Below are 27,947 nucleotides of genomic sequence, written 5' to 3' on the forward strand. Positions count from 1 at the left end.
CGATTCCGGTCAAGGTCACATGCCCAGGTTGCAGGCTTGATCCCCAATAGGGGGCGTGCAGGAGGCAGCCAGTCATTGATGTGCATGTACTTCATGCCACCAAACCGTACACTTAAAACGGTTAAAATGGTAAAGTGTATGCGCTTTACCACAATAAAAATGTATGAAACGGATGTAATGTCATATGACAGTTATACTTCCATAAGAATATTCTTAGCTTAAAAAGGTATAATCGTTATCAGAGGATTACACACACGGGATTCCTCCATTGCAGTGGGACTGGCATTCTTGGGATGCTGCTGGATGAGTATTTCGAGAGGTCCCCACGGGAAGATGAAATGTGGTAAACGGCTTCTTTTCCTGGAGTTACATTCCTCTGCTTGTATAAAGTCCCACGTCCCTTAACTCAGTCCTGAAAACGGAGCAGCTGGGGCTTTCGTAGAGCTGAAAGCAAAGCCGGTGTCCAGAGTTTTCATTCCATGGTGGAGGGGGGGTCTGAGGTAGCATCAGACTAGATTCAGTCCATCAGTCTGTTGTGTGGGTCCCACATGGCCGTGAGCCATGTGGGTGAATGCAGGGTGTGGGAGCCCCTGCAAGCCAGGAGTTAGGCTCGAGCAGCAAGAGGGTGGGGGTTGGGGGGCGGGGAGGCTCCTTTGTTCAGGAGCCTAGGTAGCAAATCTTCTCCAGCTTGCAGTGGCCATGCCTATTCTAGCCACTGACTTGTTCCCAGGTGTGACTGACAGGTAAGCACCTTCCCACGGCACCCAGACCTTACTGGGCATGCGTCTGTTGTCCAGTCCCTTCCCCAGCAATCTGCAGGGGATAGACTTGGAGAATGTTAATTGCAGCTTTCTGGCAACGCTGCATACATGGGATGCCTATATTTTCTAGCCTCCCTTTTACTCCTTTCCTGTTACTAATAAACAGCTTATTGTAACGGTATCATAATTACCTGTTCAAGTACAGTGTGCACAGAGGCACCCGTACTGCAGGCTGTTTGGGACCCAGTGGGTTTTGTTGAAGAGCGGAAAATAAAATGTTCACAATAGAGATAAGGTTGGAGATAAAGGCTGTAAAGTTATTTTAGTGGTTACTTTTATGGGTCACAGTACAGTGAGGTCTTTTGAATTGTTGAGAAAGAAGTGGCTTTCTTTTTAGTAAGTTGAGAACGAGGCATCAATACCTGTGGCTAAAACCACATTCTAAAAATACTTCGCAGAGAGGAGAGCTGTAAGAGTTGACCAGCAATGTTGACTCTCTAGGTCATTAATGATGGGACTATATTATGTACTCTGTGACTATAGAAGAGAATTTAAAAGGAACTTCCATGCATGGGGAAAGGTCGGAAATAACGTGAAGAAGGTATTCTTGACCGTCTTCTTCAAAGTAAGGTTAAAAGGAAAGTTGCAGACATATGTATGTCTGAGCACACAGAGGCCTGGGAAAGACAGAGAGCAGCCAGCCCCTGGCAGGAAGAAAGGGCACACTCAAATGAAGACAATTTGAGGAGAGTTCAATAGAAGGGACCCTTTGCAGAAGCCTGGGCAGGCACTCGGGAAACCACAGGGACGGTGCAGTACCCGAAACAGGAACAATTGGGGCTGAGGGGGCAGGGAAAGGAACCGTTACAGGAAGTCAGAGGCTTGAGTTGCCTAACGGGAGCTTTGACCCCACAGGGATGGAGTCCCCAACACCAATGCTCTGATCTCACTCTCACTCTCTCCACATCCTCCTGATCTCCCTTTAAAAAAAAAAATTCTCACCAGAGGATATGTTTTTTATTGATTTTTTTTGAGAGAGAGAGGAAGGGAGAGAGGAAGAGAGAGAAGCATTGATGTGAGAGAAACATCGATTGGTTGCCTCCCATATGTGCCCTGACGGGGAATTGAACCTGCAACCTTTTGGGGCATGGGATGATGTTCCAACCAACTGAGCTACCCGACCAGGCCCTGACCTCCCTTTAGCTGAAGCCAGAGGACAAAGGAACCCACTGGGGTGGTCTGGCCCACAGGGGTCTGCCTCTGGGGTCGCTGAGCAGGACAAGAAGGGTGGCAAGTGGATGGGGAGGAGGAAGGAGCAGACAAAGGCTGTCTCACCAAGTGGAATGACTTCCTACTGCATCTGTTTTTCAAATCTCATCTGTGGGATATTTTTGTCCGTACCCTGACCCAGAAAACCTCGTTTTCCAGTAACGAAAAAACCGACTTAGACAAAATGCGAGAAGAAAAACACACCATTTCATACTTATATTTGCATGCTCTATATTGAACTCATAGGCCACAAGGAAATGCAATCACTCTCTAAAGAAGCTGTTGATGTTTCTGAATTTCTTTGTAATCGGGTTCAGTCACTGTTTACTAGGCTGGTGTTCATTTCCTGTCCTTCCAACTTAAAAATTCCCCCCAAATTTTACTTGAGCTTTTTCTATCTGAGCACGTGAGTCCTCCTTAAATTGAACATATCCATGCTGCAGAAGTGAGACAATCTAGCCCTTGGGGAAAATACACAGCAGGGGTTAGAACCTGAAAGACTGCCTAGGTTTGAATCCTGGCTCCCTCACTTCTTAGCTGTGTGACCTTGGGCAAGCCCCCTGATCCTTCCGGGCCTCAGCTTCCTCCTCTGTAAAAGGGAATCCTAATCAGGTACACCTCCCGGGGTGGTGGTGAGGGTGAAATGAGATAAGGTGCCCTTCGCACAATGCCTGGCACGCAGCCCGCAGTCAGTGAGTGACGACCGCTGTTATTCTTGTCTCTTCCTCGCTCTTTCCCCACCTCCCTTTCAGTCCTACCCTCAACTTCTGCTGAAACGTCTTCTCCCACGGCCTCCGTGAAACAGACCCTCATCTTATTTGGCATGTCTCCCTCCCCTTTCCTCCTGTGTCGATTCAGATTGTGAGCACATCCAACGCCTCCCAGACCGTCACCTTGGTGTACGTGGTGGCCAACCGGAGCTCTTTCCTCAATGGCACCGTCGCCAGCAGCCTCCTCCGCCAGCTCTCAGCTGAGCTGGTGGGGTTCTACCTCACCTACCCGCCGCTCACCATTGCTGAACGTGAGTATGTCCCCGTCACGCTGGGACTTTGCCAGTTTCCCCGGGGGCCTTTCTCCATTGTGCAAACATCCATGGTGCCAGGCTGCATACTAAATTCTTAGTCATAAAACAACTGGAATATGTGATAACACGAAGATAGAATTGATGACAAATTTATTATTGCACATTGAAAAAAAAGCACTTGCTGGATGCCTTTGCTCTTCACATACCTCTTGTCTCATTTACTCCTTACAACCACCCTATCAAGTAGGTGCAAAATTATTAGCACCGTTTTGCAGATAAGAAAGCTAAGTTTGTTCAGTTTAATAAAGCGTCCACACTTACACGGCTGGTCAGACATGGAATTTGAACCCAAGCAGTCTGCCTCTGAGTTTATAAGCCCGCCTGGCAGGGCACTTGCCCTTGTGGCGATAGGGATTGCTATAATTTCCCCCGCTTCTATCATCAGCAGATGTCCCAGGGCCGTCAGCTCTGGCTATAGATATCAGTGCAGCTAATTTGCCATCAGTATCATGACTTCCCTTGATGAAGTCCCGATAGCCTTGTGGCCTCGTCTTCCGTTAATGCCTCATGCATAATCCTCACCACCATGCAGCAGGTGTAAGGCTTCGAAGACGATGCAACCTACATTCTGTCTCCTGACACTTGCTTGTACCCAAAGGAAGTAAAGGTTTGTGCTCTTAAATGTAAGGATTGATCCTTTCCCAAGGTCACTGAGCAAGCTTTTTATAAAACACACTAGAGGCCCGATGCACGAAATTCTTCCCCCGGGGTGCCAGTACCAGCTCCCCTTGGGCACCTGGAACCGGGCTTCCCTCGCAGCCCTGGCTTCATCTGGTAGGTCATCCGGAAGGATGTCCAGTCTAATTAGCATGTTCCACTTTTATTATTATAGATATTAGCCAAATTCTTTCTATGTCCTTCTATGGTTGCTTTTGATTCTGTAAACAAAGGAGAGGATGTGTGTGGTTATGCTTTAGCACAAGATAGCCATTCTGAATTTTTTTTTGAACCTTTGTTTAATAGCAAGCTTTTGTGAATTTCCGCACAGTGAGGAAAGATAACTGGGTTTAATGGGAAAGGTGGTGTCATAAAGGAAGGCATCATGTCACCTGTCAGCAAGTGAAGAATTTGTTTTCTTTCATCTTGATATTTTGATAATCACAACAGCTAAGGTTTGCTGAGCACTTACTGTGTGCCAGGCGCTGTGCTAAGCCCTTTACATGTATTAACGCTGATGGTCACTGCACCTGTCAAAAGATGTTAGTTAATGAGCATTTGGCTGCTAAACTTAGTCCTTGACATTGGAAAAATACATGCGAGAGAGAATCGTTCCTAAAAATGGTAGTGCCGGTTGGATATTTTACAAGAGAAGGCTCCAGTTAAGACGGGTTCCACTTAAGAGGTTTTGATGGAAAAACTGAAAGAGCAGAAATCCACAAACCCTAGGAAGCTCTTCATCTGAAAGTGAGCTCGTTACTGAGCATTTTCGATTTCTGAACAGCAAGGCTGTTCGGGCCTGTATGTCATAGAGCTCCTACGGATGATAAAGCAGGACTCACCTATGTTCATGTCCCGTCACAGTGTTTACATATAAAACTCGTGAAAGTAATTTGGTGTGTTTCTTACTTGTTTTAGCGCTGGAATATCCCAACCTTGACATATCGGAGACAACCAGAGACTATTGGGTAATTACAGGTAATCTCTTATTTTATTTCCCCTTTCACCCTATCAGGTTGGTTGATTGTTGTGTGTTTTTTTAAGCTGCATGTCAAAAAGAAAGAAAGCTAAAAAATTAAAACTGCATGTTATTCGGAGATAGGATTGGCATCCTTTTTTTGGTCCTGTCCTATGAGTCAGAGAGTTACTTTCACAGAACCAGGAGTGGGTTCTTGTTTTTCAAAAGCCTGACAGTAGTTCTGAAAAGCCAAGAAGCGAGGATTGGCAGCAAAGAGAGAAGGCAGGTGTTTATAGGAGGAAAAGTGAGCAGGCCAGCCATAAACGGAAGGGCCAGGAGGGGAGGTAGTGGTCTGCTAGGGCTGCCATGGAAAGGTCCCCAGACTAGGGTGTGTGGGGGCTTCAGAGTAAGCTGAAACGAGAACACACACACACACACACACACACACACACACACACACACATCACCCTGAAGGTGAACATTAGATAGGCCATTCAAAATAGCAAGTTGCAAGGCCCAGCTAGGGGCCCCCTCTTTGCAGAAAGTGGACCGATCAGAAGGAACAGCATTTACCTGTGGATGTCCAGGGCGTGTCCATGTGAATGGTTGTCTGTGTCAAGACTGTAGGCCTTTCTGCACTGCCCTACAGAATGCCAGTGGGCGTCAGGGGAATGCCAGCGTGCACTCTCCTCTCTCCCCGGGCACGAGGCCCACGCCCACGCTAATCCTTTGGAGCCCCGGCGTGTCCTGACAGGGGGGGTGGGTGGAAGTAGAAGGGTGTTTGGGTGGCATTTTCTTTTTTTCCCTTGACATTTCCCAGCTGAGCTTTATGAAACAGCAAAACAGTTCTTGTTTTTCAAAAGCCTGACAGTAGTTCTGAAAAGCCAAGAAGCGAGGATTGGCAGCAAAGAGAGAAGGCAGGTGTTATAGGAGGAAAAGTGAGCAGGCCAGCCATAAACGGAAGGGCCAGGAGGGGAGGTAGTGGTCTGCTAGGGCTGCCATGGAAAGGCCCCCAGTCTGGGGTGGGTGGGGGCTTCAACGACTCTAGAGGCTGGAAGTCCGAGATCAAGGTACCAGCAGGGTTGGTTTCTCCTGAGGCCTCTCTCCTTGGCTTGCAGATGGGCGTCTTTCCTCTGTGCCTTCACGTGGTCCTCCCTCTGTGTGTGTCTGTGTCCTGATTTCCTCTTCTTATAAGGACACCGTCATATTGGATTAGGGTCCACTTATATGATCTCATTTTACCTCAATTCCTTCTTTAAAAGACCTGGCTCCAAATACAGTCGCATTCTGAGGGTCTGGGGGTTAGGCCATAACAAGGAGGGAGGGAGGTTCTGTAAGTCATGGCAGATGTGCCTGGGCGAGCAAGCCCATCTAAAACCCGCTTCCTCCCTCCCATCTCCTCCCTCACACACTGCGCAGGCGAGATGGGCCACTGCCTACCCACGGACACAGGAGCACAGCCTTGCGAGGGGGCCTGCTCAAGACCGCTCCTAAATTGCAGGAAATTGCTTTTCTTTCTCTCCTGCAGAGATTTTTTTTTTTTTTACCTGCTAAGTCAAACTAAAGAAATGTGTTTAAAAATTTTAAAAATAAACCTCACCAGAGTTTATGCCCAAGAGAGAGACAGTGCTAACCCAGCAACACATTGTCCAAACCAGCAGGTTATGTAACATTTACAAAATCATTTTTTCCTCCACCAGAAACGCTGCTTTTTAATTTGCAGAGGTTTGCCCCCTTCTGTTAACTTTAAGGTTTTCACTCTTGAATACTGCATGTCCGAGACGACCTCCTGTTTCAGCCTGCCCTCGTGTGCCTGTGCCTCTACTGTAGTGACATAACCTTAATAAGGAACTCCACACATGGTCTCGTTCTCAGGATCCTCCTGGGACCTAACGCCTGTCCCCCCCCACCTAGGTAACCCTCATTTCTTATTGCTGCTGTGGCTGTTGGAGATCAGAAGAAACAGTGGCCTCCATCACAGTGTTTGAGGCAGTTGGATCAGTTAGTGCTTGCGGGGGCGAGGGGGGTGCGGGTGGCGAAACCAGCCTTGGGACAATTTCAGGGTTTCTTCTGGCCTCAGCTCTGCTACATATGAACTGAGTGTGTCCTTGAGTCAGTCACTCAGACTCTGTGGGCGTCACACTCTCACCCTTAGAATCAGAAGATATGAGATGAACATTTAGGTCCTTTTGGCTCTGAATGTGTCGGATTCAACCACCAATAAAACAGTTCTGATCGAATACAGGAAGCTGAACCAGGCCTGATCATTGGAACTTTAGGCCTAGCTGCCTCCTAAGGGCGTAGTCTCTTTACACATAGAACAAGGAGGCACTGGGAGCTGTCCAGGTGCTGATTCCATGTAACCCTGTGGGAGGTTCCCACAACCTCCTACACTTCCCCCACCCCCACCCACCCCCCCACACACAACTTTTACAATTGTGGTAAAATACACACAACATGAACATTTCCGTTTTGGCCATTTTTAAATGTACAATTCAGTGGCATTAAATACATTCACAGTGTTGTACCACCATCACTCCTATCTACTTCTGGAGCTTTTTCATCACCTGGCTATCCCTTTCTTTGACGTCCCTGGGATTCTCACAAAGTAATCAACCCATGATGAAGTCCTCCATGTCCTGTGTCCTCTCTCCTACTCTCCTGGTCAGGAGAGGCCAACTCAGAAGTAATCCTTCAGCAGTTGATTATGACATTTTACTAGAGGGGCAGCTCTGAATCAGCAAGAGCAGGGGCTCTCCTGTCTGGGGCCCAGGGGTAGGCTGTGTCAGGGGGGTTCCGGGGGCTTCTGTGGGGCCTGCCCCAGTGGGAACAGCACCTGAGCCTTTTCTCTTTGTTGGCAAGAATTCCGCTGACAGCTGAGCTGGGAGTCCCTTACAAGGGCCCTAGAAAGAGAGCTGCTTTATGCCCTCCACGGAGATTATTCGGTATTTATGGCCTCAAAGAAGTAATTTCTGAGACTCAGCTGTGGGCTTTACTTCTCTCTCAATCAGTTAAAAATAAATCTCTGTATCTCAGTGTCCGTTGCTTGTTCTGGCCCTGAGCAGAATGCAATCATAACGGCACGTTCTTTATACCCAAGCTGTGTCCATATCCCAGTAGATGGCTGCCATTAATGGTCCTTAACTGGATCGTGGTAGATCAAACTCCCCAGCCCACGTAAGTTTTGGTTTCTTTAAGATAAGGATTGTTTTTAGCATTTTTTAATTTCCAGGATGGCTGTGTTTGAAGGCAGTGTTGTGTGTTTGGGATGAAGTGTGCTTCCCAAGGAACTTGGAGGAAAGACTAGATTTGGGGGGTTGACAGCAAAAGACCATCAGTCACTCCCATAGTAAGTGGCTTCGGCAGTCCTAGCCCTGGTGTTCATTAAAATCCTTCCCCAGGCACCAGCCACTGCCTGGAACTCCATCACCGATGCCTTGCCTGTTGATTGCAGATGCCCTGGAGTAGATGAAGCTCTGCCGTGGAGGACAATGGAAAGAGGAGCTTTGTGTGCCTTCCATGTGCTGGGCACTGTGCTAAGCTCCCTATACACCTGGTCTCATTTCACCCATAGGTCTCTTTAGGAATATCCTTGCTGTGATGTGGACTTACGCCCTTTCTACAGAGGAGGACTTGGACGCAGACAGGGCCAGTTGCTTGCTGAAAGTTTCACACTGGCAAGAGCTCTTGCTCTTTCTGTCCCACTGTCCTGCTCTCAGATGGAAGGGTACCCAAGGGGCCTGGGGCAGCTTTGGGGTGGCTCTCAAAGTGACCACACAGGAGGGAGAGATGAGGACATGGAACAGGGTGGTTTGCCAGGTTGTAAGGGGCCAATGTGCAGGATGGAGCTTAGATTCCTCAGCAAAGCTGTTGAGGAGGAAAAATAAAATAAGGGTAGCCCGGAGCCCAAGTTTCTGAGTGGGAACCAGCAGAAAATCCAGTTAGCCAGACCTGTGTCTAGGCTGTGTTCCCGTATGAACTCTAACAACACGTAATCTTCAATAAGGTTTGGATTTACCACAGCAGCATTAGACGTGTCTCAGCCCATGGAGGAGAGAGTCCAGGCTTTGTCTGGGTTTGAACCCTCACTTTTCTAGTTACTAGCTGTGACCTTGACAAGTCACTTAACCTTCCAGCATCTATAACATGTGGATAGCGATTCCTACCTCCTGGGGCTGTTGTGAGGGCAAAGTGAGGTCAGGGTGACCAAGCCCTCACATGAGGTAGGGCCCATGGCGCCCTGTGGCTGGGGCAGGGGTGGAGGGGGTTGTGGTTCTGAGTCAGCAGGGAGCCTGTCCGCTGAGCAGCCCTCTGCCTTCTGCACCCGCAGTGCTGCAGGGCGTGGACAATTCGCTGGTGGGTCTGCACAACCAGAGCTTCGCCCGGGTCATGGAGCAGCGCCTGGCCCAGCTGTTCATGATGTCCCAGCAGCAAGGCCGGCGGTTTAAACGGGCCACCACCCTGGGAAGCTACACCGTGCAGGTGGGTGTGCGCGAAGCCTCTGGGGTCTTCTCGTACCTGGGGGAGGGGGAATGTGCTGCCTGAGACTAAGTCATCATGCTGCGTGCAGAGGAGCAGGAACACTGCAGACGGACCGAGCCATTTAATCAGCGTGCGGGGTCAGGGGTCATAACATCAAAATGACGGGTGAGAGTTAGCTGCTCTCACTACTAGATGATAAGGAAAGGAGGTTTCGGAACAAATGCTGCACACGTGCAGATGTTTATTCAACAGACAGTTGTAAGGAAGCAGGCACAGGCTACTCAGCAACCTGTGAAGTCCCAGCTCTCAGGACTCCCAGGCCCTCTCACCACCACCACTGTGAATGGCAGATGCACCCGTCGGCATTGCAGGTGCCGGGTTCTGTTTTCCTTATTTAGTCAGTTTGGACAAGTAGAGCCTTGCAGGCTTATAACGGCCACTTGGCCACACAGGGATTTAGGCTAAAGAGCCGTAGCAGACGCTGTTGGTGCTCTGCCCAGATCCCCTTTCCGTTTCTCTCAGTGCCAGCAGCCACCTCTGAACCTTTACGGAAGGATTGCTCTTGAGATGCAGGAACCCACCTAGCCCACACCATGGCGGCCGGAAGTGCCTGGGGATTAATTAACCAGTGGGGTGGGGGTATAAATACCCCAGCTCCCTGGTCTCTTAGCTAGCAGATTTCAGAAATGTATCCTTTCCATCACTTCCAGAGCTTTCCCACAGAATTAAGCTTTCATTACCCACTGTGGTGACTGGCTTAATAACACACCCTTTTAAGCTCCCTCCCCTCGCCCCCATCACCCGCTCACCTTCCCACCAGCTCCTTTCATCTCTCAAATAAACTATAAACACTCAACTCTTCCGAGTCTGCTCCTCAGGACCCTAAGGGCAGACAGTAGCCATCCCCAAAGTGGGGACTCTAAGCCTCTAGATCAGGGATGGGCAAACTTTTTGACTCAAGGGCCACAATGGGTTCTTAAACTGGACCGGAGGGCTGGAACAAAAGCATGGATGGAGTGTTTGTGTGAACTAATATAAATTCAAAGCAAACATCATTACATAAAAGGGTACGGTCTTTTTTTTTTTTTTTTTTTAGTTTTATTCATTTCAAACGGGCGGATCCGGCCCTCGGGCCGTAGTTTGCCCACTGGCTGCTCTAGATTCTTTACCTGGTTCAAGCAAGAGTGAGACTGTCTCTAGCGTATTCTAGCCAATCCACATGTCTTGCATAGCCCTAATTTCACCAAAGGAGAGCCCATTTCTAACATTTGTGAGCAAGATAACACATTACAGAAGGGCACTCCTGGTGGCTGCCTCCCGAGTGGAATTCCCAGTTGGAATCTAGCCCACTGCCCTGGGGTGAGAACTCCTGATTGTCAGTTCACCACTCGGCGGGTGTAAGTAAACCCAAACATACATGCATGGCATCTCACTGTCTATGAAGAAGCAGAGAGGAAGTGTTTGAAAGGAAGTTACAGGCCTGACCACAATCTGTCTGCAGATCATGCCCCAGGCAGTCTTGTAAGTACAAAGAGCCCCTCTCCTGTGGAGTCAGCTGTGCCCCCGAGGGCGACTCCAGGCCTCTCGTTCACAGTGGGTGACTTTGGTCCCTTGTCCTGTTGGATGTGGCTTTGCTTCTAAAGGTCTCTGTGGCCTGTGACAGCCTGGTCCTGAGGTAAAGGGAGACAGTTAATTTCGCTGGTTAATTTCGCAGTGCCTGGCTGCTGATTTCCCCTCTGTGGGTTCCGTGTAAACCCTGTAATTCACACTTCTCCCAACAGCAGAAAAGAAGTCGCTCAGAAGACAGTGACATGGGATTTGCCTCCGCTGAAGCGGGAGGCAAATTATTTACTAATCACACCTACAATCTTGGTGTGATTAGCAAAGCTAACAATCTAACAACATTCTCTGCGTTGAAAGGGGCCCCCAGTGAGATGTGCATCTCTCTCTTCTGAGTACCCAGTGTGCTCGGCCCCTCTAGTCGCCAGAAAGGTCTGAGCGAAGCAAGAAGGGATTGATTTCTGCAAATCCCTGATTTGCAGGGGCTGTGGATCACCTTCTAACATTACCCTTGGAGAAATCTTGCTAAGAAGGATTTGCTAATAAATTGAAATGGAGTGAAGTTATTAGATATTTGAAAGCTCATTCACCTTCTAACTGGTTGTACGGACACTCGCCCCACCTCTGCCCTGAGGGACAGGAATAACGTGCCCACATTTCGCAAGTAACATTCACTCCACGTGTAGAGACCTTCCTTTGGGGAGCTGCTTATTTTAAAAGATGAGCCACTTTCATGAATACAGAGATATAGAGGTCTAGAATTTAAAGATATTTCTCTAGCAGGTATATTTGAAAAAGTGAATCCAAAGAAGAAATTCACTAATAAATATTTTATTTATTTTAATCCTCAACCTGAAGATATTTTTTTCCAGAGAGTGGAAGAGAAGAGAAGGTGGGGGGGGGGGGGGGGGGACAGAAACATCGATGTGAGAGAGACACATCGATTGGTTGCCTCCTGCAGACACCCTGACGGATTCGAACCTGCAACCCCAGGATGTGCCCTTGATTGGGAATTGAACCTGCGACCCTTCCATGCAGAGGCTGGCACTCTATCCACTGAGCCACACCGGCCAGGACCAAGAAACATTTTTACATGTTTGACTCCATTTGTCATGAAAGTAATGCAAGTTTTAACTACCACAAGATTACATTTTCACCTACCAAAGATCAGTGAGTGGTACTACCCAGTGTTACGGAGGATGCAAGGAGATGGGTACTTTCTAAGTGTCAGCGGGTCTGACCTTTCCGGAGGGCAAGTGAGCAATTTAGACAAGAACCTTTTAGATGGTCACGGACTTGCTCCTAGAGACTCATTTTGAAGAGAGAGGTAAACACGGAGACCAAAGGGGGAGAGCAGTGCTTTTCAGACGGTGTCCAGGAAACGGTCCCATAAGGTGCCCTGGCAAAGGCGCTCTGGCCCCGTGAGTGTGGGTAAGGCTGCGTCCCGTAGCCCCTTCTTGATGAGTCCCAAGGCATATGGGCAAACCAGACACTCTAAAAGACCAGTAGCAAAGAAATCGCCTTTCCACATATTATGTGGTTTCTACATTTAAATGCCAACAAGACCCTTGTTTGTTTGTTTTTAATATATTTTTATTGATTTTTTACAGAGAGGCAGGGAGAGGGATAGAGAGTTAGAAACATCGATGAGAGAGAAACATCGATCATCTGCCTCCTGCACACTCCCTACTGGGAATGTGCCCACAACCAAGGTACATGCCCTTGACCGGAATCGAACCTGGGACCCTTGAGCCCGCAGGCCGACGCTCTATCCACTGAGCCAAACCAGTTAGGGCAAGATCCTTGTTTTTAGTAATATCTACATTTCCACACTATTATAGAATTTTATAAAAATGGAACCCTATAATATGTTCTCTTTTGTATAAAGCTTTTTTGACTCAGTGCAGTGTTTTTATTGTTGTTTTTAATCCTCATTCAAGGAAATTTTTTTTATTGACTTTTAGAAAGAGAAGAAGGGAGGGAGGGAGAGAGGGAGGGAGAGAAAGAGAAACATCGATCGGTTGCTTCCCATACATGCCCTGACCAGGGACCAAACCTACAATGTAGGTATGTGCCCTGACCCAGAATTAAACCCATAACCTTTTGGTGTACAGGATGGCACTCCAACCAACTGAGTCACCGGCCAGGACTCAGCGTAGTATTTATGAGATTCATCCATGTTGTTGCTTATTTGGAAGTTTATTTTTGTTATTGTATGAATATAAAGTTTACTCATTCTTTTGTTGATGGATACCAGGGCTTTTTCCAATTTTTAGCTTTTATAAACAAAGCTACCATGTTCATTCTTCTACAGGTCTTTCTCTGGCCATGTGCTTTCATTTCTCTGAGGTATATAATGGGAGTTGAATTGCTGGTTCGTGGGTTGGTGGATGTTCATTCTGCCCCATCCTTTCCCGAAGTGTACCGTTTTACACTCCCATCAGCCAGATGTGGAGTTCCAGTCACTCCACATTCCCATCAGCACTTCTCATTTTAGCCATTCTGGGGGGTGATAGTGGTGCCTCAGGGCTTAAGTTGAATTTCTCCACTGAGCATTTTTTTTATATGCTCATTGTCTACCTTGTTTTGTGAACTGTCCGGTTGGAGTTTTTTAAACCCATTTTAATTGGGTTGTAGAAATATCTATTTTTAATTGTTATATATAGCATATATACCAAGGGGTATAAAAGCATGTAGAGTTTAAAGACCACTAATAAAAAGAACCACGACTCAAAGGATGAGAACATTATTCTTAGCTTACCAGAGGAGCTTTTTATGTGTCTTCTTTTACTATACACATTCCCTTTCTTCTATCAGAATTGAATGTGCCTGTATTTTCTGTATATATTTTACCAATCACGTGTATCCCTAGACAGTACGTCATCTGGTTTTGCCTGTTTTTAAATTTTATATTCTGTGATTTGTTTTTTGTTTTGGATTTGTGTGTGTGTTTTGTTTGTTTTGTTTTGTTTTTGCTCAATGTCAGACTTTTGTATTGAGCCAAATTGATGCAAATAGCCAGAGTTCATTTATACTACCCTATAACATTTCATTATGTGATATACCATACTAGAATAGTAGAATAGTAGACTACCCATTCTATTAGTGAATTTTGACTTTTTAGTTTTTTTGCTCTTAACAATGCTGTTGTAAACATTTTTTGCAATATCTTTCAATATCCTGTAAAACTCATAATCTGTAACATATACTTTGGAAAGACACTATACTGTACCATAATGTCTATTAGTTGTTAATTATTATAGTGAAAAGTTGGTAGCAACCTAAGTGTTCAAAATGGAGTTTAGTTAATGTGTATGAGGCATGCATACAGTAGAACATTATGTCAGTATTAAAATGTATGCTTTACTTATTTGCAATGATTTCTAGTTGTTAATTACAGTGCTGAAAAATGAGTAACAATTTAAGTGTTTAGCAATAAAGGATTTGCTAAATAAATGTATGAGGTCTGAGTTAGAATATAGAAATTGACATTTTTGCTTTTGTTATATTTAAGGTCATTTAAAGATACAAGTAAAAATTGCAGTATGTTATACTATAGAGAAGGTGCTGTAAATAATTTTGTAAAATAATAAATAAGAGGTTTGTGTGGGAGAAAACAAAGAATAGAAGCAAATACTCCAAAATGAAAATAGTCATTAGCTTGTGGTGGAGGGAGTACAGATTGTTTTTATTTTGTTTCATTTCTTGATGCTTTTCTGCATTTTCAGATTTTCTGTAGGGAATATGTGTAACTTGTATCATGGGAAAAAGCAACAAAGGTTATTTTAGAAAAAGAACTTTGAGTCTCCAGGTACTGCTTTTATCATCGGTCTTTTGAATTGCAGACATATAAGTTCATTCCCCACCCCTCTCTGGCAATTGCAGGAATTTGTTGTTGTTGTTGTTTTGTCTCCCCCCCCCCCCCCCAACTCTTTTATTTTTCCAAGAAAAATGATTTTAAGTGTAATAATGTTAAATGCAATAAACATTAATGTTTCAAGAAAAACTTTTAAATATAATAATGTTACTTGCAATAAACCTTAGTATTTAAAGAAAAAATGACTTTAAATATAATTATATTACATGCAATAAAAATTAATATTTCAAGAAAGAAGGATTTTAAATATAATATTACCAAAACTGTACTAACATAGTATAATTTTGCAGGAATTAGAAATCTTGCTTGAGAATAACCTGACGTGCCCTGAATTAATGTGCAGGCCTATTTTTAAATGAGGCCAGCGTTCTCTGGAGGCTGGAAGACATCTCCATTTCAGTTTTCTTCTGCAGCCTCAAACTGTGCTGCCCAGATGTTCATATTTCCTCCTCCCTGTCTCCCCCGCCAGCGACAGCAGGGCTTCTTACGGGTTTGGTGATAGGGAGGTACATTAAGGTTGATGTCTGAAATGTACACTGTGGGTCCACTTGGCCACGGAAAGCTTCAGCAGCCAGGAGAGAGCCTACCGATCGCCCGAGGGATTGCAGGGTCTGTGCAAGATGCCCTATAAACATGGCCTCTTTTTTCCTGAAAGATGGTGAAGATGCAGCGGGTGCCGGGACCCAAGGACCCAGCGGAGCTGACTTACTACACCCTGTACAATGGGAAGCCTTTGCTGGGGACCGCGGCTGCCAAGATCCTGAGCACCATTGACTCCCAAAGGATGGCCCTGACCTTGCATCACGTTGTCCTCCTGCAAGCTGACCGTAAGGGGATAGTCTTTCCATTCATTATTTTTAACGCCATGAAATGTTTCCTGCAGATGAAAGTGATTCCCTACGCTCCTGTTAATGGACCCAGAGAAAAACATTTCTGTACTAGAAGCTTTTTAAATCAGTCAGCTGTGTTTGAAGCAATAGGTTTTGGGTAAGGGATATGTTTTCAATATTAGAACGATAGTAATGATATTGCTACACCCAGATTCTACCCGCTCTTCCTCCTCAGTGAATAGCTGGAGAAATCACCGTAGCTGAGATCATAGTCGTCCGCTGGGGAATTGAAGATAATTTGGTTCACTAAGTATCTGTAGAGTCCTTGGTGCTGGAAGACATACAGAAATGGCCAAGAGCTGGGCCCTGCCCAAGAGCAGAGAGGGAACTAATGCAGGATACAAAGGCGTGGACTGCAGGGAAGTGCTACAAGGGGGCAGTGTGATGCCGGTGTCAACCCAGGGAGGTTCGCTCTGAAGGGGCATCTGAAAAGAGTGAACAGAGAAGGGAAATTAAAAATAATAGCTGCCTCTTTGAGTACCTTCCCCTGTGGCAGCTGCTATTTTCTTTTTAAATATATTTTTATTGATTTCAGAGAGGAAGGGAGAGGGAGAGAGAGAGAGAAACATCAAGGATGAGAGAAAATCATTGCTCAGCTGCTCCCTGCAGGCCCCCTACTAGGGATTGAGCCCACAACCCAGGCATGTGCCCTTGACCTGAATCCAACCCGGGGCCCTTTAGTCCACAGGCCTACGCTCTATCCACTGAGCCAAACCGTCTAAGGTGCAGCTGCTATTTTCATTGCTTTATATAGACTTTCTCACTCTTTCCTCTCATTGGGGCAACTTTATTCAGCTGCAAATTACAGGTGAGGAAACCGAGGCTCGAAAAATTAACTAACTTGGTCAGTTCTGCAGAACTAGTACCGAGGTTGCCAAGATATAAACCTGTCTGACTGCAGACGTGTTCTTAGCTGTATCACATGCTAAGATTTCAGCAGAGAGAGGGGAAGAGTTTTTTTTTCCAGAAAGAGGGAGCAGCATGAAAGAATGGAAGTGAAAAGCACCAGGTGTGCTTGAAAAGCAAGGAGTTCAAATAGCCCGGAGTGCAGAAACCTGAGGAGGAGTTGATGGGCTTGGAGATATGTATTGCTTCAGAGTCTGGCCTTGGTGGGAGGGGAAGGAGACTGTACATAATACAATTCATTTACTGAAGATTTTTTATCTGGCTCTCTGTCTCTTCTTCTGCATTGCTTCTCCTGTCCCAGTCCATCCTCTACTCTGACCTATCAGTGCTGTGGCCTCCTCACTTCTGTTGAAGGCCTGGGGAAGGGACAGAAAAGCGAGAGCTGGTTTTATGTAGAGCAAGAGGTAAATGGACTGTCAGGGGGTGTGGTTGAGACTGAGGGGACTTGGCTGATGGCGGTTGAAGGGGAACAGTGGAAGGTATGAGAGCACAGGTGGGAGAGAGATCGTATCAGAGAAGATGCATGAAGCCTTTTGGAAGTGAGAGTCCAGGGGCCATCTAGGGCCATGGTTGGCAAACTGCGGCTCTCCAGCCACATGCGGCTCTTTGGCCCCTTGAGTGTGGCTCTTCCTAAGCCTTAGGAGTACCCTAATTAAGTTAATAACAATGTACCTGCCTATATAGTTTAAGTTTAAAAAATTTGGCTCTCAAAAGAAATTTCAATCATTGTACTGTTGATATTTGGCTCTGTTGACTAATGAGTTTGCCGACCACTGATCTAGGGGACTGCCCAGAGGTGTGGCTACGACTCCGAGAGCCAGACTCCAGACCCTGTTAGCCTGGCTCCAAAGCTGCTGTCCCTCAGTCTTGCTTCTTTGTCTCCTCCGAGTCCACGTGGTCCTCTCAGTTCCCTTCTACCATGATTCACAGTCTTCGCTCCTTTTCTCTGTTTCATAGTTATGTCCTCTCGGACTTCGCAGGTACTTCCCAAATAACTCAGCCTCAGTCACTTTGTCATTAATGCACCGTCCATACCGCAAATAGAATCACTATCTATACTTTGGGAAACACAGATTCTGATCTTACATCTACTCCATTAAAAGGTGTATATCGGACGGGTCTTCGCTGTTCACAGAATAAAATCCAGACCCTGTAACAGGGGTCTCCCAAGCCCTTCACAGCAGGCACTCCGCCAATGTCCAGCTCACTTCCCAACCTGGTCTCCGGGCTGCTTTTCCAGCTGTACCGCCTACTTTTCCCTCCTTCCTGCCTAATGCTTCAGCCACACAGGAGGATTCCTCCCTCACTTTCCCTGTTCCTCTGAAGCCTTCCTCGACCCCTGAAGCAGAGTCCACTTCCCCCAGTCCTTCTTCGTTCCAGAGGCTTCCATTGCCCTCATCACATTGAGCAAACAAGTTGTTGTTGCTCTCTCCCTCTTGAGCCCTTTAAAATCATCTACCACATCTCATTTATCTTTGGACATCCAGCCCCAACAACTGCCTGGCTCTGTTCTTGTGAAGGCAAAAGACCAACCTTTGCTAAATGCCTGTGCCAGGCCCCGAGGGAGGCACACAGTTGGAAGACACCAACGCAGAGCAGTTGAGAGCAGAGACTTTGCGTTAAGACAGACCTGGATTCACCCCACCCACTGCTCTTCCACTTTGTAGCTATGGAGCTCAGAGACCAATGAATGACCTTCCCTGACCTTCATTTTCCTCATCTGTAAAGTGGTAATATAAAAATCAGACCTAGTAGAACTACTCAGAGGACTAAAGGAGATAATTATTGCATGGAAAGGGCTCAGTACAATCCTGGGGCACCTACTAAGCATTTACTCAGTGGTGGGTGAATGTCTCATTTATCCACAAGGTAGAAGGACTAAAGGAGAGAGGGAATGAAGACGGAAAGGTGATTTGAAGGTTAAGAACCCATATAGTAATTCATGGAATAGAGTGCTAGTAATGAAAGTAGAAAGGGAATTGGAGAGGAAAGGCATTTTTAAAATGGAAAAGTAATTTATTCTGTCTGGGCCACGTTGAGTTTAAAGTAACGAGATATTAAGGGGTGCTTTGGGGATATCAAGGAGGTGCTGATAAAATATTGAGGGGGTATTGATGGGATATTGACGGCTGAAGTTAAGAAAGTTGGAATTCAAGCCTGGATCTCAGGAGAGAGGTTAAAATTAACTCTAGATCTTGAGACTGTCCCAGATACAGGATAGAGTTAAAATCCCAGAAACAATCCGAGTCCACGGGGAGAGATATAGCTAGAGGACAGACCCTGGGAAATGCCTCCATGCCCAGGATTGGATGAGGAAGAAGCTGAGGCCAGTGAAGAAGAGAGGAACAGAGATGTTTTAAATCCAATTTTCTCCTAATGGTTTTGAAAGCAGCCTGCAATGTGAATCTGAGGTCAGCACTTTGAATAGTCACAGTGTTGAATGAACACCTTGTCCCTCTGAGGGGGGTGTTAACATTCTGTTCCAGTGTCTTCTTTTTTTAATTTAATTTTTTTCCATCACCATTTATCCCCTCTATGCCCTCATATACCTGCCCCCTCCCCACACCACAATCACCACTCCCCAGTCACCACACCATTGTGGTTGGAGCATTGGCCCGCCCACCGAAGGGTCATGGGCCTGATTCCCGGTTAATGGGCATGTACCTGGTTTGCAGATTCTGTCCCAGTTCCCAGTCTGGGCCCGTGCAAGAGGCAACCGATCGATGTGTCTCTCTCAGATCAATGTTTCTCTCTCTCACTCTTTTCCCCTCTCCCTTATCTCTTCTGCTCTCTCTAAAAATCAATGGAAAAATACCCTCTGGTGAGAATTAACAAATAATAAAATAAAATAAATGGCCAGTTCTGGGCCAGTGTGCAGTGCCCTTCAGTGGAGCGTGCAGTGACACTCGACCCTCACCACCTCTAGGTAATGAGGCAGCAGTGAATCCTAAAGAAGCAGCTGCGTTTCCTGTGAAGGTTTTCACCTGCTCCCTGTGCAGGATCTGGAGTGAGAGGCCTTCGTAGTGGTTATCTAGCTGATGGAGTAGAAAAGATTCTCCCCACACAGACCCAGACCAGAGCAGGAACGGGTTTATCTTACAGGACCATCAGGCATTTATCCCAAAAATGTCATTTACAGAAAGCAAGGGACTCACGATCATTCATTTTTCAACAAATTCATTTTTTTTAGGCGCCTGTTATGTGCCTGGAACTTCCTAGGCACTGGAGATGCAGCAATGAATGACACAGACAAAATCCAACCACGTGGTGCTCACATTCCTCAGTGGGCAGATCAAGTAAACAAAACACATAATATGTTAGATGCTAATAAGTGCCATGGAGAAAAATTAAGCAGGGAAGGGCTAGGGGATGTCCAGGAGATAATGGTTGTGATTTTAAATTGTTGCGGGGAGGGTGTCAAGAAGAGGATCACTGAAGTAGTAACTTTTGAGTGACCACCTGAGGATATCTGGGGACAAGGTTCCGGGCAGAGGGGAGGGTGTGAGACCAGCCAGGAGTCACTGAGGGAAGCAGCAGTGAGGCCAGAGGCCCCCATGAGCCTCGTGGGCCACACCCCGAGTGGAATGACAGCCGTGGGGTGGTTTGGGCAGGAGAGCAACGTGGGCGGAGCGCTCACAGCTGCTGGGCCCTGGGCTCGGCCCTCCTCCCCACCCACTCACACCAGTCACGAGCTTTCACAGCCACAAAAAATGAGCAGGAAACGTTTTTTGAATAGATTTCTTCCCCTTTCAACATTTGTTCCATGTAAGAATAATTTATTTTTAGTTTAGATTATGTGGATCCTTTGACCTCATTCTTTCTGACAAATACGTGTGTGTGTGTGTGTGTGTGTGAACTCAGAACTGACTTCAACTGTGTATTTCAGGGAGATGATTTTTCAAAAGCACCTCACCCTTTGGGACTCAGTTTGCTCACCTGCAAGTTGGGGATAAGAAGAGCCCCAGGCAAAGGTCCTATCACAGGGCCTACCGCACAGGAGAGGCTCAGCGCGTTGTCTCCTTTTCCTGCCCTTCTCTACTGCAGTTCTTGCAAGTTAAATAGCCACTTGTTTCTTTTCACCTCTGTACGTGACTTTGTAGTTCTAGATCATTTTGCCAATGAATATATTGTGTTTGGATGACTTCAGTTGACCTCACTTTACTGTCTCTTTGACTGTTAAATCTATTTATTAATGTACATAAGATCAATCAATTCTCTCCTCATTTAAATAGAGGTGAAAGGATTCTACAGGCTGCTCTGAGAAGGAACGTATCCACCAAAACCATAAAGCTGAGTGAGAGCAGAACACATGTCAATATTTCATTCCTGCTAATGAAAAAAATTAGATGTCTGTTTAGCGTATCATGTTCTAATGCACTATACGTTTTCCTTTATCGGGATAGAATAGCACAGCCCCAAAAGAGGCATATTGGTATTTTTCACAGCGGGTCTAAGCTTTAAAAAACGTTGAAGGCATAAAACTATAAATACCAAATGACTAAAAGCAGCAGCCAATTAAATGTTTAATGTCAACAGAAGCACATTATCTAATGAGCTGTTTTCAGAAGTTAATAATGTGATTAATCACCGATTGACAGAAACCGGGGAAAAGAAGTTCTTCTGCACTAACAGCACTTCAGACCTAAGTGCTGCCTGGTGAGAGGCAGATCTTGGCTGTCACGACACCAGTTGAAGTCAGGAGGTGGTGGCAGTCAGAGAGACAGGCGGGCTGGCTCCCCGGGCAGGTCCTCACCATGGGGCACTTACCGGCGGGTCTTTATATTCCAGAGTCTGGTCCTCAGCTCTGCCAGTCTAGTTCAGCAGGATCAGGAGGGTCAACTCATGCTAACCAGACTTGCCAAGATATTGATGTATAAACCAGATTGGCAGTATGTCTATTTAAAATATCGATTAAAGCGGCCCTAACCGGTTTAGCTCAGTGGCTAGAGCGTTGGCCTGCGGACTGAAGGGTCCCAGGTTCGATTCCGGCCAAGGGCATGTACCTTGGTTGCAGGCACATCCCCAGTAGGGAGTGTGCAGGAGGCAGCTGATCGATGTTTCTCTCTCATCGATGTTTCTAACTCTTTGTCTCTCTCCCTTCCTCTCTGTAAAAAATCAATAAAATATATTTAAAAAACAAACAAAAAAAAAAAATAAAATATCGATTAAAGCTATCAAGGAGGGGGTATTTCTCCTTTTAACTGCCCATTACTCTATCCTGTATGAAAATCTGCATGGGAAGCCAAATTGCAACAGGGGTAAAGGTAATTCATTTAGATTGTCATTCAACTTTAAATATATATATATATTGACTTCAGAGGGGAGAAGGGAGAAGGAGAGAGAGATAGAAACTTCAATGATGAGAGAGAATCATTGATCGGCTGCCTCCTGCGTGTACCCTACTGGGATCGAGCTCACAACCCGGGCATGTGCCCTGACCAGGAATCGAACCCTAACCTCCTGGTTCATAGTTGACGTTCAACCACTGAGCCTCACCAGCCCGGCCAGCTGGATCCTTTTGACTAGACGGAAGCATTTCCAAGTTTCCCCAGCCAGCCATTTGGGAAGATGGAAGGGAGGCTTCCACTGATTACACTTTAATCATTGCTCACTCAGAGGGTGAGTTCACAACAATATTTAGAGTCCTCTCTCTGTGGCCTTTGCCTTCTGACTCCAGCACTACTCTAATGCTCAGATTTATTCTCTCTTCTTCTCTTTTGATTCATGGACATCACCAATGAGGAAAATTGACATGTCTCCATCTTCCTCCTCCTCCTAGTCATAGTGAAGGCTAGCATTTTATTGAGCAGCTACCAAAGCACCATGTGTCTCGTCTCACTGATGCCTCTCAATGTGATAGCCCCATTTTACAGATGAGGAAACTGAGACTCAGAGACCTTGAGTCACTTGCCCAAGGCAAGAGTCTTTCTGATCCCAAATTCTCTTAACCATCCCAAGCCTTGGGACTGGGGGGTGGAGGAAGATTTCTCTCCGGTGGCCTTCCCCTTCACAGTGCTCCTTGTCATGTGCTTCCCGCTGGCTCTTCCCTCAGCCGTGGTGAAGAACCCACCCAACAACCTGTGGATCATCGCCGCGGTGCTGGCGCCCATCGCCGTGGTGACGGTCATCATCATCATCATCACTGCCGTGCTCTGCCGGAAGAACAAGAACGACTTCAAGCCAGACGCCGTGATGAACCTGCCTCAGAGAGCAAAGGTACGTGGTGGCAGCGGGGAGGAGGGGAGCAGGAGCCCGGCCTGCAGGGCGGCTCCGCCTGTCTTCCCTCTCTTGGCTTTGGAGACATTGAAGTACCTTCAGAAACATCCTAACAAGCCCTGATTTTGAAGAAGACCCTTTATTCATTAATTTATGTGTTTTAATGTTTAAAAAATTATGGGAAAATGTATATAACGAAATTTACCATTGTGACCATTTTTAAGCGTTGGTAAGTAGAGTTACTTTATTGCACACCCTTTAATTTTATAATCAGGACACAATAGCTAATGCTTATCTCCTGCTCACTCTTCGCCAAGTGCTATACGTAGAGCAGCTAATCCTCGCAGCAATCCTAGCAGAAGGGCCCTTGTTTTACAGAGGAGGAAACTGAGGCACAGAAATCTGGGTAGACCTCATCTCTGACACCCTCTTCTTACAAAGATGTGACTCCTTCAAGATCGCACAGTTAGTACGTAGCAGAACTGATAGAATTGGGTCTCTTGGCTCATAACACAGGGCTCTTTGGGGCACCTTAGACCCTCAAAATATTCCTTCTTCCATTGGCCAGAGTGGCTTATCCTCACAGGCTGCCATGATGGGCAAGCTGCAGAGCCTCGGCCAGTCCACCGTCAAACTCCAGTGGCTCCAGTGAAGCCTGGCTAGGAGCCCCATCCACGCCCCCAGCCTCCACAGGCCTTCCCTGGCCACTCTGCTGACTGGAAGGGAAGTGGACGGAGGAAATTCCAAAGGCTAATTTTCCAGTCACGTAGCTCCCTCCATGATATTCCATAAAGGAAATATAATAACCTCCAATACCCGATGTTTAAATAATGTCTTACAATTTGTGGGGCTCTTCTAGGTCTGTAACCTCGCTTGCTCATCACAGCAACCCTGTGAGGTAGGTGGTAGTCAGGGAAGGTTTTATTTTATTGCTAAAGAGAGACTGTGGGGGCCCAGCCAGTGTGGCTCAGTGGTTGAATGTCGACCTATGAACCAGGAGGTCACGGTTTGATTCCCGGTCAGGGCACATGCCTGGGTTGCAGGCTTGATCCCCAGTGTGGGGCATGCAGGAGGCAGCCAATCAGTGATTTTCTCTCATCATCGATGTTTCCATTTCTCTCTCCCTCTCCCTTCCTCTCTGAAATTACTATATTACTATATATATATGTATATCTACACTAATAAAAGAGAAACATGGTAATTAACGTACGACCGCTACCCTTCCCATTGGCTAATCAGCATATCCTTATGCAAATCAATTGCCAACTAAGATGGCGGTTAACCGCCAACAAAGATGGTGGCTAATTTGCATACGGGAAGCGAAAGGGGAAGGACTGAAGAATGGTGATCAGCAACCCAGGCTGCAGGTAAGAGCTAGGGGGTGGGCAAAGGCCGCCTTCCCCCACCCCCCAGCCGGTGATCGCTATTGGAAAACCGGGCGGCAACCCCGGACCCCACTGGGGCTGGCCTGCAGGGAGCGATCCCCTTGGTGATCGGAGGGTGGGAGGGCCCGGGCGCAGGCCAGGCGGCAACCCCGGACCCCACTGGGGCCGAGGTTGCAGGCTGGCCTGTGCCCAGGATCGCCATGGCATCGGAGGGCGGGAGGGCCCGGGAGCAGGCCAGGCGGCAACCCCGGACCCCACTGTGCGGTCTGGGGTTGCCGCCTGGCCTGCGCGGAGCGATGCCATGGCGTTTGGAGGACGGGAGGGCTCGGGCGCACACCCGACTGTGTGGTCTGAGTTTGCTGCTGCCTATAAACCGAGAAAAAGTTGTAAAATGAAGTACTAATCTCTAGGGTTTAGGTCAGACCCAGGAGTAGTGCCAGTCAGCCAGAAGCTGGCTCATGGCTGGCCAGTGCGGAGGTGGTGGCAGGAGCCTCTCCCACCTCCATGGCAGCACTAAGAATGTCTAACTAACAGTTAAGGCCCGATCCCTTGGTGGCCTAAGCCTTTAGTTGGACAGCCCCCGAGGGCTCCCTGGCTACCAGAAGGATGTCTGACTGCAAACTTAAGCCTGATCCCCCGGGGAGTGGGCCTAAGTCAACAGGTGGACATCCCCCAAGGGGTCCTGGACTGCAAATGGGCACAGGCCGGGCTGAGGGATGCACCCCCCCCCCCGCCCCACCGAGTGCACAAATTTTGTGCACCGGGCCTCTAGTCCTATCTAATAATAGACAAACATGGTAATTAACCATACCTCCGCTATGCTTCCCATTGGCTAATCAGGGCAATATGTAAATTAACTGCCAACCAAGATGGCGGCCGGCAGCCAGGCAGCTGAAGTGAACATGAGGCTTGCTTGCTCCAGTGATGGAGGAAGCCAAGGCTCCCCGCCTGCTGCAGCCGGGCTCTGAGCTCCGGATGCAACAATGTTGCAATTATAGAAGCTAAACAAACCCAGAAACCTGCTTTCAGCCAGCCGGCCTTGGAGCTGGAGCTGCAACAAAGTTTCAATTACAGAAGGTAAATAAATCCCAGAATAAAAAAAAGAAAGAAAGAAAAAAAGGAGAGACTGGGAGCTTCAGTTGCAGGCTTGGCCCACCTGAAAACAGCCATCAGCCCCTCATCCAGGCTGGCCAGGCACCCCAGTGGGGACCCCCACCCTGAAGGGGGTGCGGGCAGCCTGAAAAACAGCCCTCAGCCCCTCATCCAGGCTGGCCAGGCACCCCAGTGGGGACCCCCACCCTGAAGGGAATGCGGGCAGTCTTAAAACAGCCATCAGCCCCTCATCCAGGCTGGCCAAGCACCCAAGAGGGACCCCCATCCTGATCCGGGACACCATTCAGGGCAAACCAGCTGGCCCCCACCCGTGCACCAGGCCTCTAGCCTATATAGTAAAAGGGTAATATGCAAACTGACCCTAACAGCAGAACGACTGGGAATGACTGGCCACTATGACACACACTGACCACAAGGGGGGAGACGCTCAATGCAGGAGCTGTCCTCTGGTGGTCAGAGCTCCCACATAGAGGAGCTCTGCTCAGCCACAAGTCAGGCTGATGGCTGCCAGTACAGCGGTGGTGGTGGGAGCCTCTCCTGCCTCCTCAGCAGCACTAAGGATGTCCGACTGCAGCTTAGGTCTGCACCCTGCTGGCAAGTGGACATCCCCTGATGGCTGCCGGGCTGCCAGAGGGATGTCTGATTGCCAGCTTAGGCCCAATCCCCTGGGGAGCAGGCCTCAGCCAGCAGATGGTCATCCCCCGAGGGGTCCCAGACTGTGAGAGGGCACAGGCCGGGTTGAGGGACCTACCCCCCACCCCCGAGTGCACAAAGTTTTGTGCACCGGGCCTCTAGTGTATATATATATATATATACACTATATATACACTAGTTTCAATATATATATACACTAGAGGCCCGGTGCACAAAACTTTGTGCACTCAGGGGGGGTCCCTCAGCCTGGCCTGTGCTCTCTCACAGTCTGGGACCCCTTGGGGGATGACCACCTGCTGAATTAGGCCTGCTCCCCGGGGGATTGGGCCTAAACTGGCAATCAGACATCCCTCTGGCAGCCCAGGAGCCCTTGGGGGAGGTCCACTTGCCAGCAGGGAGCAGACCTAAGCTGCAGTTTGACATCCTTAGTGCTGCTGAGGAGGCAGGAGAGGCTCCCACCACCACCGCTGTACTGGCAGCCATCAGCCTGACTTGTGGCTGAGCAGAGCTCCTCCTGTGGGAGCGCACTGACCACCAGGGGGCAGCTCATGCATTGAGCGTCTGCCCCCTGGTGGTCAGTGTGTGTCATAGTGACCAGTCATTCCCAGTTGTTCTGCTGTTAGGATCAATTTGCATATTACCCTTTTATTATATAGTATATATACTTTTTTTTTTTAACTGAAGGACTTGTCCAAAGTCACATAACTCTCAGCAGAGGGGCGACTAAGGCCCATGTCTGAGTCTTTGGGCTCTTTTACTTTATACACCTCTCTGAACCCTGGGCTTTGGCAGGTAGAATCCCCTTCCAGCTCTGAGCTTCCGAGCTTTGTCTATCAGTGCAGGAACGAAGCGGTGAACGGAATTGCACATCCATTGGAATGCATGTCATGGAGATCATTCTTGCCGGGAGTCACACATGCTCATTCTTGCTGGGTGATCAACCCTCACTTCAGCCAAAGAAATGAAATGAATTTGGTTGTTTATTAAACCAATTCACTTGTTGAGAAGCTGCAGCCTGAGCAGACGCCCTGATACGGAAGAGCCAAACCCCGAAGAATGTTGTTCTGATTCTGTTGACAGAAAGCAAGCTGCTTCCCAGATGCATCACGATGTTGGTAACGATCCAAGCAGCGAAAATTGAAACTGTTCCAAGTAGGGGTGCTTCATTTCCATCGGAGCTTACTTACAACCTGAGCCTCTCAGACACAGCAGTAATCACCAGAATGTAATTGCAGCCCAGTCCAGGGATGCAAAACATGCCACACTGAGGTTGTAAATGCCACCTTTGTGTTATAGGTGAAGCCAACATTTTATTAATTTTCCAAGATGACTTGGCCGGCGCATGATTTCAGCATACCTTCTGACTTGCAAGCTACCTGAAGTTGGAACAGATTAATGTTTGTGGGTTCTTGTAGCCCCTTTTTATGTTCCTACCTGGTCATTATGCTGATGCTGAAAGTCAAGCAACTCTCTGTTGCACGAGACGATTGAATTCACATGTGTGTGGTGATGCTGGTTGTTTTCTCCCTCAAGGGGGCTGGACTGTGCACCTTCATTGCCGAAGCCCTTTGATCATGGGGAACCAGGGGGTGGAGATCTTTCTTACCGCATCCTTCTGCCCTTGCGACCCAGCGACACTGCTGTGTTTGCGAGAGGAGAGCCACCTGCATCACTTCTCATGCCCTGTGTGTGAGCAGAATGCATTGAATGCCAAGGGACTGGGTGGAATGAGAAAGTTAGCCCTTGCCACCAGTCCACAGGCCAGGAGGGTGGTCTCCCTGTCTCCTGGACATCACTGCGTCTTTAGAATGCAGGCCACAGTGCCAGAGGGCTCTGGGGATCTGGCTGAGACTCAGTGATAGACTTAACACGCTAACAGGAGGTGATGTGGCTGTCCTGGGCGCTAAGGCCAGGGTGTGAGGCCCGTATCCTTCAGAGACAGACCTGTCACCATTGTTGTCAACTGGGCTTTTGCAGGTAGAATGTTGAGAGGATGATAAACAGGGCCAGGCAGTCACCTCCTTCTTCCTCGCTCGCTTCTCTTTACTCCCTGCCATTGAGTTCACAGCCTTTTCCCAGTCGTTCTCTTCATATACTTGAAGGGAACATGGCTCCGAGGGACAGGCAACTTAGGA

The 27,947-nt window shown here is 47.6% G+C and overlaps 1 protein-coding gene across 2 annotated transcripts in view; it reads left to right on the plus strand.

Moving 5' to 3' along the window:
- The window catches only part of KIAA1549L (KIAA1549 like), a 98,547-nt gene that overhangs the window by 11,565 nt on the left and 59,035 nt on the right, over positions 1–27,947 (plus strand). For both annotated transcript variants that reach the window (XM_070427759.1, XM_070427760.1), the window contains exons 6-10: positions 2,889–3,051; positions 4,690–4,749; positions 9,060–9,211; positions 15,304–15,475; positions 22,497–22,660. In XM_070427759.1, coding sequence (XP_070283860.1) covers positions 2,889–3,051; positions 4,690–4,749; positions 9,060–9,211; positions 15,304–15,475; positions 22,497–22,660 — 711 coding nt within the window. The remainder of the gene's footprint in view (positions 1–2,888; positions 3,052–4,689; positions 4,750–9,059; positions 9,212–15,303; positions 15,476–22,496; positions 22,661–27,947) is intronic.

This window comes from Myotis yumanensis, unplaced genomic scaffold (assembly GCF_028538775.1).
Source record: "Myotis yumanensis isolate MYYU_CA2020_CCGP unplaced genomic scaffold, mMyoYum1.0.hap1 SCAF_10, whole genome shotgun sequence".
NCBI classification, from domain to species: Eukaryota; Metazoa; Chordata; class Mammalia; order Chiroptera; family Vespertilionidae; genus Myotis; species Myotis yumanensis.